General features: G+C 35.4%; 1 protein-coding gene across 1 annotated transcript in view; it reads right to left on the reverse strand.

The window, feature by feature from the left end:
* Positions 1-12,882, reverse strand: part of MYOM2 (myomesin 2) — a 146,331-nt gene that overhangs the window by 103,873 nt on the left and 29,576 nt on the right. Inside the window, exon 6 of the mRNA XM_044663599.1 lies at positions 11,057-11,149. Within this exon, the coding sequence (XP_044519534.1) occupies positions 11,057-11,149 (93 nt within the window). The remainder of the gene's footprint in view (positions 1-11,056; positions 11,150-12,882) is intronic.

The raw sequence follows: 12,882 nt of genomic DNA on the forward strand, positions 1-12,882 counted from the left end.
TGATGTTGAAGAAAGGGTTTGTATTGACTAGTAAAAGCTGGGAAACATTTGTCTGTAAAACTATCTCCAATAAGTATGTGCTAATATAGCCATAGTATAATTGAGCACTTAAAAACTTGACAGCATGTAGTTGACTTACCATTGGTGTCAAGACATACTAAAATGGAATGATGACTCATTTAAGTATATTTAACTATATAAATAACCATATTTGCGTATGTATACTACTGTGCATGGTAACTTTCTTGTCTTTTTTAATTGTATAGAGATATTAAGGTTTAGGAAAGTTCCTTTGATCACCACTGCATAGCCTTCAACGGCCAGTATTAGCAAGAGAAAAAAAGCATAGAGTGAATACCTTACACTAGCATCGCAAGGTGCTTGCTGAACCTGACTAGTGTCTCTACCAAAAAAAAAATTACTTTGCATTTGGTTTGATTGTATTTTGTATATATTGCTATATATGCATGTCTCCTACTGCCTTGGTCTCTAATGACTTCCTCTTACAGATCTCACATGATACCTTACTTTGTATCTCTCTAAAGGATTTGTCTTGTAATGTTGAATATGCTGTTCATCCATATTTAATGCTTGTTGATTGGCAGATGGTCTTTAAAAACTCCCCAAACCAAATGGCTCAAAGAGCAGAAGTAAATAAAATTTTAGAATGGAAAACAAATTAAGGTACAACTAGTTACAAATGGCAAGATAAGAAAATAGCCTTGAGGCTCTGTGATAGAGCTTTCTGCTGAAAAGATTGAAGTGCTCCTAAGAATAAACACTGATAGATATTTCCAGTTTGTGATGGAAAGAAGCAGCAAAATCCCAAAGGACCTAAAGTACTGTCTGTGAGGACTCTAGTTTCCTGCCCCCATAAGAACCCCTTCTGATAAGGGATGGAAGAATTTAATTCAGTTTTACCTCTCTGGCATCCTCATTTCCTGGATTGGAACATCCACCTACACAGGATGTCTTCTGGAACCTTAGACTTATTGCAAACTGAAGCATTTCTTGCATTCTGTAAGGGTTTAGTTTCGTTGTTGATAGACATTTTTTTTATTTCAAAGATATAGCCCTATGCAGTCATTGATACATTCAAATAATCATCTACTAACTGCCTATGAGCAGAACAACCTGGCAGATGCCAGACGAAGTAATATTTTTAGATAAAAGCACAAACTCCTTAAGGACAGGGACTGTCTCCATTTTTGTCCTTGTAATTCCCAAATCTAGCATAGAGCTTGATACATAATATGCACTTAAATGTTTTTTGATTGATCAATGGTCTTTGCCTTCATGGAATTCCCTGGCTAGGAGGAAGATAATATCAGCAAATATAATTATCATACACTTTACAAGATAAATCCTTTAAAGTAAAGGTGGTTTATGTAGTATACACAGCATGCAGCCCATAACACTTCTGGCTCTTACCCAAACCAGATTAAAATACAAGTGGAAAGTATTTAACAAAAAAATAAAAATACAATAAACACAAATGATATTGCAACTTAAAACTGAGTTGATATGCAGTCCACAGAGATCCTGATGTATGGATTAGTGGCCCCTGCTTCTATCCAAATTTGACACAACTACTTTAGAGAGGCAGAAAACAAATTTTAAGAGCTCTGTGAGAGAATGTAATTACATGATTTTGGCATAGAGAGAGGCTTCTTGGAGAAAGAGGTGGTATCTAAATTGATCTTTGAGATTTTAAAGATCCCATGATCTCTCTAGCATCATCTTGAATGATTTACACATAAAATTTAAGTAATTATGCTGAAGTAGTTTCCATCACTCATACATTATGGCTATGGGAAAGTCTTCAAGTTTACACATTGCAAGAGAATTCCAACTAGAAAATGTGAGGGCATTCTAGCCCTTATTTTCTAATACCATTATTATAGAAATTTAAAGAACCTTAGAAAATCATCTAGTCCAAACCTCTCATTTTTTTAAAAGAGAAAACAGAGGGTCAGAGTGGTAAAGTGTTTTGACCAATGTAATCTAACCAATATCTAGCAAACCACAATTTGAGCCTAGATCTTTGAATTCCAAGCCTATTCTAGTGCTCTTTCTCTTTGCCACACTATGAGGGCTCCTACAAAATACAATGCTCCCAGAGGAAATTGTTAAGATACTCTTATGGTAGTAAAAAAAGAAGTTGTTCCATTACCCAAGAGCACATGTTCTCTTAGCTCACAAGAGGATTAAAGTCTCAGAGACCTGTGCCCTTTAACAAGAAGTTCCCTGCCTCACTCTCATGAAGTTTAAATGCACATCTGAAGTGTCATTGAAAGCCATCTGGTCTCCTTTAATTGCCACAGCTCAGGGGAGAGATTCCGTATGACAGGTAACCAGGACCTAAAGCATAGGGGTTTTGAAATCAAGGTCATCATCTGGTTGTTCCCTTTGAAGAAAAACTGGCAGCAATACAAAATACAATTGCAGCCAAGCCCCACTAGAAAGCCCCTTGCTTTGCCACTAATTTAGTTACACTGTAGGTAAAATCATGTCCCCAGGTACCCAATGATATGCCAGCTCTCTCATTACGACATCATAAACTACAATGCAGATGTTAGCTTCACTCTCCAATGTGATAATAACGAGCTTCCACGATATTTGAAGTGGAAGCAATCTCTGAATGTTTATCATAAACATATTCAGAGATTCAGAGCCAGAATGAACATAAGACATTATTTAGTCCATCCAACTCCCTGATTTTACAGGCAGGGACACTGAGGTCTAAAGATTAAGTAATTTGCCCAAAATCACACAGGTGAATTTTGGCTTTAAGTCCTCTGATTCAATAAATATTTATAACACAATTATGTCAGAAACAGAACTCTGTGCTAGGTGCTAGATACAAAGTTTAGATAACATAAGATCCATATCTGATGAGTCTAAAAACTTAAGCAGGCATACAGACACATTCACAGACAATTTTATTACATGTAAGCACATGGCAAAGCTGCAAAACTTTGGTTCATCTAAGAGGGAAGGTAGAAGATAAAGGGGATCAGGGGAGACTTCATAGTGGAAGTGACATATGAACTGAACTTTAAAGGGCAGGTAGGAATTCAAAGGTGAAGAAAGAATATTATTCTCAGAAGCACAGAGATATAGAATGTATCAATTAGAAGTTGAATTGGTTAACTCATATCAAGATTTTAAAGAAAGGAAAATGAAGTATAAATAGAAACTGTGGATCTAGAAAAGGGATTGTTGAAAGACAAAATTTTGGTGAGCAATAGGTTCAGGAGTAGTGAGACAAAGTGAAAGACAGATGAATGGGAGATTAAGGTTCAACAGAACAATGGCAGAGTTTGGGATTATAAAGGTGGAACACTGGTGGGCAATGATGAGATCAAGGGTATGAATATCCTTGTGTGTGGCTGAGGTGGAGTCAAGGTGAAGTTGATTGTAACTGAGGAAGTGGATGAAATGAGAAGCCATGATTTTTCTTGAAGTCCCCAAGTTGAACCAAGGTAAGACTGAGTCAAGTTTTGAACTCATTGAGAAACGAGAGAGAGTCACCTCATGGCCAGTGGATTATAACTCCAGAATCTCAAAACAGTGACATCTCCAGAACAAATGAGCCTCAAAGGAAGAGAGCTTAAAATATAACTTGTATATTAATAACAGTTCCTTATAATCTAGGGGTAGGGACTAGAGTTCCAGTTTCATTGGTAAATAGAACTCCCAAGGAAGAAACTCATCATCAATAAACATTTACATCAGTAAACATCAGTAAGCACCTTCTGTGGTGCCATTCTAAGCACTAGGGATGCAAAGAGTCAAAAACGGCAATCTCTATCCTCCATTTACTAATGTAGGTTGGTATTTACAGTCCTAAAGTGCCTAGAGAGCCACCTAGCACCAAGAGGATAAGTGACTTCCCCAGGGTCAGAAAGCCAGTATGAATCAGGGACAGAACTTGAACCCAAATCTTCCTGACTTCAAATCTGACCCTCTGACTGCTACGGGATACTACCTCTGCCATAAGCTTTGTGGTTTATGAAAGGAATTCCTCATTTCTATGCTTTTTAGAAGTTAAGATTTGAATTCTCAGGTATCTTACCACCTAAAAGTGGGCCATAATGCTATAATTATATTTCAATGAGTCCGTGGAAGATCAAATTCCACATAAAGAATATGATCTCATTTAATCCTCACAGCAGCACTCTCTAAGGTAGGTGCACTTATTAACCCCATTGGACAAGAGAGAAAAATAAATCTGAGAGGAGTTAAGTAACCTGCAGGTGGCCATACAGCTAGTAAATATCTGAGGCAAGTTTTGAACTCAGTTTCTTCTGACTTCATGACTTCAAGTCCTAAATTCAAAGGTAGTATGAGACATTGGATAGAATGCTGGACTTGGAACCAAAAAAAAACTTGGCTCAAATATCACCTTTGACACTGGTTGTTAAATAAATAAATCAACTTGATAAGGTTCCTCATCTATTAAGTGGGGTAGTGATACCTCTCTTTTATACTTCACAGGATTTTTGTGAAGCTCCAATGAGATAATGTATATAAAGCATAATTTTTTTTTTTACCTGAAAGCTTCCAGAAATGGAAGCAAGAGCAGAACCAGAAGAATGGAAAATGACAATAGCAATAATGTACGATGATCAATCATGAATAACTTAATTATTATCAGCAATGAAAGGAAATGAGACAACTCTAAGTGACTCATTATAATTTTTTTTTAAAACTATCAACCACCATAAAAGGAACCAATGGAGTCTGGATGCAGATTGAAGCATACCATTCTTCCCTTTATTGCCTTCATGATTTTTTTTTCTTTTCTTATATAAGTAAACGTACCTTCACAACAAGAAATATGCATTGTATGAGAGCACATGTATAACCTATATCATGCTGCCTTGGGGAGAGGAGAGGAGGAGAGAGGGGAGAGAATATGGACTGCAAACTGTCAGAAAGAGATTATTAAAAATTGTATCAACTTGTAAAAAAAGAAACAGAAACAGAAGCAGTTACTAGAACTACTATAGTACTCTATAAGGATAAAGAGTTAAAAAAAATTAGTTTGGCATAGTGAACAGAATACTGGAGCTCAAATCAGGAGGACCTGAGTTCAAATTCTGATAGCTCAACCACTTGCTAAATATATGTTCCTAGAAAAGTCACTGAAACTATCTCAGACTTAATGCCCTTATCTGTAAAAATGGGGGAAAAAATAGCAACTACTCCACAAGGTGTGGTAAGGACTAAGCGAGACAACATAATGTAAAGGATTTGTAAACCTTAACGTGATATATGTCAGCTATTATCAATTATGTAAAATAAAACTATTATTACCATTGTCATTTATATCTCAAACAACTAGCAAATTTCAGCTTATACTTTCACAGAATTGTTCTGACTGTCCCCTTGACTTTAAAGGAGTGTAAAATTAAAGTAGAATAAATTCTGGGCTCATCAAGCAAAAAAATACTAAAAGAGAACCAGAAATGCTACTGACTAGCTGTAAGACCCTGAGCAAGACACTTCCTTTCTCTGGTCCTCAGTTTCCTCAACTATAAAATGAAGGAGTTGGGTTAAACTATTTCCTCCGAGCTCTAAATCTCATAATCCTTTTATCATCTGACTCTTGATCACTAAAGAAGCTATAAAAGTACAACAAATAAGAATTTTCTCATCAGTTTTCCCTGGAATATTCAAGAAAACATGCTACTCTTTTAGAGTTCTAAGGCTTGAAGATTTGTAAATCACTATTCTTTACCCAGAGATATAGAAAATGAGCTCAAGAAGGCAGTGGCATAAGTACCAAATGAACAGAGATTTTCTATTTAGTTGGATGAATCCATGTCTCCCCTTTCAATATGCCCCACCAGAATATAAGTTTCTTGAAGACAGGTACTGTTTAATTTATGTCTTTGCATCCCCAAAGTATAGCACAATTCCTGCCACAGGTAAATGCTTCATAAATGGGACTTTTTTATTGATTAAGGAAAAAGGACCAGGTCAGACCTATATTAGCATTGGCCAACTGCTTAATATTCTGTCTTCAACCAACCTTGGACCCTCAAATTCCTACTCTTAGAGTTACCATCAGGAAATACTTTCATTTCAATAAGGTTAAGGAATTATGTTCTAAGCAAACCATGACATATTAGCTAGCAAACACATTAGCACTAATTAGCTTGCTTTAGTCCCAATTATCACTCCTACCACTGGGCAGGGAACAAAATTCTGAAGAAATAATACTCAAGATCCAATGCACTGAAGCTTAGAGAATACTTCAAGCACCCTGGAACTAGATGGATTACTCTTTGATGTAGGCCCAAAAAGAACTATGAAAGAACAATGGTAATCCTTCAGGTGAAAGCTAAGAAGGTTGACCTGAGAGAAACATCAAGAAACAGAAAAACTTATACATGGCAGAGAAGGGTGACCCCTGGTATTTATAAGGATTGGTCCATCTTCAAAAGCAATCCATGACCACTAAACAGTTAATTCTACTTATCTGATAAGACTCTTCTTTATTGGAGGGATAAATTAAGAAATTGACACTTTATCGTTGCTTTCAGTATTAAGTAAAAAAATTATTTCCTTTCAAAAAAAGATCCAAAGAAGGAGAGGGTGTAGAGAGAAGTACAGGTAAGAAAAGGCACAGAACATGGATTGTTGCCACATTCCTAATGGGGCACTTCAGTGATAGCCAAGGACAGAGAGGTCTGAAAGGGGATAGAGTGCCCTGGAAAGAGAAGTAGAAAGGAATAGAAGTCAAAAAGGAATTTCTCTACTAGACAGTTTTGCTTAGAACACTCTGAAAAGGTTGACTCACACAGAAGGCTTCCTCTGTCATATATTTCTCCTCTCCCTCCTCTCTTTCCTAATCCAATCTGCAAAAGAGAGTACTTGGGTTCATCATTTATGCAGCCAGAGATAAGCATTTGGACCTCAGAATTTTGGTCTAGCCCTCACTTTAGGGTAGAGTGAATAGAACTGGCCTTGACACAAGAATACCTGGATTCAAGTCCTTTCTCAAATACATAATGGCTGTGTGAACCTGAGGAGATCATGACCTCTTGGTGCGTCAGGCAGCCCTCTAAAATTATGAGTTGCAGAGAAGGAAGCAACTTGAATTGTGAGAGTTTCTTTCCAATCCACATTCCATACCAATGAAATCATAGATCTAGTCCATATCCCTACCCTTATCTCTGCCCCTCACTCTGTCCTGAGAGAATTTGCAATCTACTGAGTAAGCAACTGTTTTCTCTCCATTTGAACAGGTTCTCAGAAATGGTTGAGAAAATTCTCTTTCATCTCTATTTGTGCAGATATATTTGAGGCTCATTTATAATCCCAGAGTTGTAGTGAGCCCCATCAACCAACTCTATAAGAGCAATTGATATTAATTATTATAACTGTGTTAAAGAAAGCCATATTATAAAGAGATATGCAAAAAAAGCAAAAGTTATTGTTTTATGGATAGAACAAGGCTCAGTGGTTACAGATTTTGAACTGTCACATTATGTCATGCTGAAGATTTAAAATTTTGGTTAAAATCATAATTTTAGCATTAATGGTTAAACATGAGGTACAAAAAGATTTGTCTAAGTAATGCACATGAAGCTACCTATAATTGTAGAATGGGAAGTTATCAATAGAAAGCACAAAACTATTTCTTCTAAAGACTTCATAAAAACATGAGAACAAATAAAAATTCTTTGATGATTAGAAATAATTTTATGAGTCCCAAGAGAAAAAACATGGAAGTATATGAAATAGTGTCAGTTACAATATTAAATTGATGTGATTATGCTTCCTTTTCGGCACTCCAAGAATTTTTCCACCACAGCCAAAGGACATTCATAGGAATAAATGTCACACTTGCATCAGAAGGAAAAATTAATTCCCTCACCATCAGGCAAATGGGAGCCAACACATTCCTAGCCATACAAAATGGCTACAGATCAGATGAACTATAGCTCAGCAGTTTGGTATGAACAGCTGAAAAGAGCCTAGGAACTGGTGATACTCACAGTGATTCTATTTCTAAAAAATATTGTCATTTCAGCTGCTCAAAGCTTCGAAATGTTTATTAATTTTTAGGAAAGAACACAGAGCATAGAACTACTATGGGGAGTTTTGAGTAGCCTTTTTCAGATTTCCTCAAATAACTATCTGCTTAGCTATCAGGTCTAATATCTGGTGGAAGTTTCTTGCTATCTATATATAGCATTTTAAAGCATAACAGAAAATTGAATATTTCTCCATAATATGGCATTACCCAATTTCATGTTGATAATTCAGAAGTGAAAAAGAAAGAATTTTTATTACTGTATAAAAATCATATTATTTGATTTTTAAAATTAAAATAGAGACCTCATATTTTAAGATTTCATGAATTCAGTCTGGACTTTATTTGATTATTTATGTTCTGTATAAGTATTATTAAGTCTTTGAACTGTAAAAGATGATGGTCAATTCTTATGTGGCAAGGAAACAGGATGCAAGGGTTACTTGCTCAAGGTCACACTGGTAGTAAAAATCAGAAGCAGGATTTGAACATAGGTTTTCTGATTCTTAATACAGTACTCTTTTCACTGTACCAGGTTGCATAGTGTAAAAGCAAGTACTTTTTCTTGCTTTCTTAAAAAGAAAAGCATTATGTTTTCCTATGCATAATTCTGGGAAAAAATACAAATCATGTAATACTCAACAAGGAACAAACTTTCCTTAAAATATAAAATGAGTTTATTCCACACCCACATCCATCCCTCAACAGACAGTGGATATTTTCAAACTAGGTTGTTAATTCACCTTCTCTAAGTCAAAGTCAATAGATTTCATGGGATAGTAGAATCTCTGGTCAACAAATACAAAAGGCAACCTTGGGCATGCTTTTTACTTTTCCACAGTGAAAAATCTTTTCTCTTCTGCCCTCCACTTCTATTTGGTCCCATAACTATTAGACAGCAGCTCACACACAATGTTGAAAAGAGAGTGTGAAAGAAATCAGAAGACATACTTAGCTGGCTTCCTTACACCTTTAACAAATATTTTCCTAATGGTTCATAGGCTCATGTTGTTCAGAATTAGGAGGAAACTTGGAGATAATTTTATTCAAACACCCTCATTTTACTTATGAAGAAAATGAGATTCAAAGAACAAAGTGAAAACCATGACTACATAGATTATACTTATGAATGGTTGGATTTAAACTCTGATCCTGACACTAGAGATAATGTTTTAGTGTTTTTTTTATATTCCTGCTCCTTGTTACCAGATGATATTCTTTTGTTCATATTTGTCTGAAAAAGTGAGGACAAAGGGCTTCCAGCTGGGTTTGGCTGATTTTCAGGTTATAAAATAATTTAGGAAGGGGAATGAATGAGACCCAAAAAGGCAGGAACAGGTAGAAAGACATGTAGGAGAATGAGGAAATTGTCATGTTGGAGGAGGGAACAAGGGAAACAATATATGTTGGCAACTTCAGTTCAGTTTGACAGACATGAAGCTCCTCATATTGTGTCCAAGGCATTGCCCTTGATGCTGGGGAAGACAATATTAGATATTGCTCATGCCCTTAAGGGGCATATATTCTAGCATATACACAATTTAATGTTATGATAGATATACTTTTTTTTTACTTCGTAGGCACATTAGAAGAACTAAATAAAGGGTTAAGTGGAGGGAGGGAAATCTTGAAGTTAAGAATCAATGTAAAGAAATGCTAGTATCCTAGAGAGATTTCTTGAAAATATGCATTTGGGGAAACTACCTTTTTTATCTTCAACCTGACTGTCTTACGGAAATAAGAAAATTCTCAAAATGTAACTGAATCTCTCACATTTGACATTCATAAAGATATCACTGAGAATTAATGAATATACTTATTTAAATATAGTATAAGCCCCACTGGAATCCAATTATTTTTATAATAGTTTTCAGATGACTTACAGTGAAATCTTATTTGTATATATATATATATTTAGCTAGATAGATGGATGATAGACAGATAGATAGATAGACAGACAGACACAGAGGGAAGGGTAGTCAGGTAGTTAAGAAGATAGATGTGTGTGTGTGTGAGAGAGAGAGAGAGAGAGAGAGAGAGAGAGAAATAGAAGACACAGAGATGTAATAATAATAGCAACTAAGATTTATATAAGATATTATAGTTTGAAAAGCATTTAGGATAATATCATTTTCAACCTGTTTTCATATATCTCTTTATCAACTGAATTTAACAACTACCCTCTAAGATAAGCAAAACAAGAATCATTATTCTCATTTCACAGATGAACTTACTGGGACTAATTCGGTCAAACAATAAACATTTATTTTGTCTACTATACGCCAGGCACTTTTCTGAATGAGGAAAATATAAAAAGAGGCAAAAGACAGTCCTTACCCTAAAAAACTTACATTTCAATGGAGGAGATAGTCAAAAAACAGATAATGTACAAACATTTATTTAAATAAATATATTCATTAATATATCCTATAAAGAGAATAAATGGGAAATAACCAGTGTCAGATAAATTATTATATACCTGAAAAACATATAGTAGAGCTATAGATTTTTTATTCTTAATCTTGAACACTTTGATGACAGTAAATTTTAAGAGAAATTTAATTTTTAAAATATAACCATTAAAGCTTTTTGTTCTAAGAAATATGAATAAATATTTTGTGAATTAAAATTTTTTCTTCAAAAGGACTTTTCCTGAGGCATGGAAGCCAGCTAAATTTTCAGGACTAAACAAATTATCTCTATTTGGACTCCATTGTGGTTTTACATCTCGATGTCATTATCTCCTTTCAAACTATTCAAATCTTTTGTTCACAGAATAGTGTTATAACACAGCTGCCCATTGTACATTCCTCTGGCCTCACACCCAGGAAGTTCAGAGAACCTGCTAGCACCAATTAAAATGACTGCAGAACACATTTAAAGGTACAGAACAACACGCCCTGATATTTAGGCTCTGGCATTTACTTGATTTCTTCCTTTCCACTTCTGTTAACAATCCAATGCTAGGTAATAAACAGGAAAATATTGTCCATATGAATATCTTACCTATTTATCTCCAGGGTATGCACTCCATATTTGCTTTCAATCCTATACTTTCCCGGTTCACCTGCTTGGCAAATCAAACTATCATTCTTATACCTAAAATATAGAAAAGAGATTGTTTTAAATATTAGTGGCATTGTTTTTCTTTTCAGTTTTTTATTCTGCTCTCTCCCAGGCCTTTCTAACATTATAATGTAATTCTTTAAAACATCTCATTTTTTTAATTATCTAAAAAACACACGTTTAGAAGTTAAAAGCACATTATACTTTTGAAAGCAAAGAAATGCATGTATAGGTAACAGAAACAAGTCAACCCCAACTTAATGATGAGTTTTGTTCCATACAAGTGATTTGGAAGTGATTTAGTCACACTTTTCAATAGAAACAATGTTATAAATTTTAGCTATGTCTCCAAGACTACCCTCAAATGCCTATTTCATATAGCGTAATAGAATAAACTGCTTGAAAGTAAAGACTTTTTCATTTTTACCTAGTACATATTAGGTGCTAAATAAATGCTTTTGATTGTGTGTGTGTGTGTGTGTTTTCTACCACAAGAACAAAATTGCAGGGAGCAATGGATAGACACATAGAGAATATAAATAAACTGTAGAATATACTGTAGATGACAACATATAAAGTCAGTTAAAAGATATTATCAGAGACTTCAATGATGAGAATAGGAGGTCGATTACTTATGTAACAATATTATCCAGTAAACAGTCCAAGTCTTGCTCTGATATACACGAAATTGTTAGCAACACAGAGGAAGTTTGTTGGCAAAATAATAGCATCCTTTACAAAAGATTTATGAAAGAACCTGGATGATAATTGCATGGAATGAGGTGTAGCTGGATTGCACCACTCATGGGTACAGAGTGTGACCACATTTAAAATGGCAGGTCCACAGAAATATGTAACTGAGTGATCCTATTTATAGCAAGGTGGAACCTAAGCAACATTTAGAACACTATTTCTTCATTGGATCATAGACTCGGAACTAGAAGAAACTAAGAGTCCTCTAGGCAAACCCCCTGGTTTAGCAAATAAGGCAACAACCCAAAGAATTCATGACTTGCCCAATTTCATTTAGGCAGAAAATGGCAAACCTAGAATTTGAACTTAAACTTTACAACTTCAAATATGGCACTGCTTCCATTGTGTCAGTCTTTATGAATTCCAGCTCTAAATGCCAAGAACACATTTTCCCTATTGCAGTCCTAATAACAGCAAGAATGGCTGACTCAAAAAGGCCCATTTCTGTACCAGTCAGAGTTCTTGAAGTTTTAGATCACTATTAATGGTTCAAGTAGATAGGCACAATAAATGTGGGCAGGCAAAGGCACTAATGGCAGTCACTCCCACCAGGATTCAAATGAAAGGGACTAAAGCTCAACAGAAAGAAGGCACAAGATGAGCCAATGCTTCCCAGGAGCTGTAGGAGAAGGAAATAAAGACAGAGGAGCATATTTTTCAGGAATAACTGTGGTAGGGGAGCCAAGGGCAGTAGGAGTAGAAGAGAGATCGGGCTGTACTGCCACAAAGAGGTGCATGCTATTGAGAAGTTTTCAAAGAGTCAAAAGATACTAGCAGCCTTTCACATGGAAAAAAATGAACAATCATTTCTGGTCACAAAATAATTGTCAAAGCTAAGGGGGGCCTTCAACTTCATCCAGTCCAACCTCATAATTTACTAATGGGAAACTCTAAATCAGAAAGGGGACATGCAAAACCCAGAGTCACAGAAGTATGTCTGTGGCAGGTACATGATCTGATTTACTCTTTCATATTCGTGTATCTTCTCTGCTCAAATAGAGGACAAGCTCTTT

The sequence above is a fragment of the Gracilinanus agilis genome, chromosome 2, assembly GCF_016433145.1.
Source record: "Gracilinanus agilis isolate LMUSP501 chromosome 2, AgileGrace, whole genome shotgun sequence".
NCBI lineage: Eukaryota > Metazoa > Chordata > Mammalia > Didelphimorphia > Didelphidae > Gracilinanus > Gracilinanus agilis.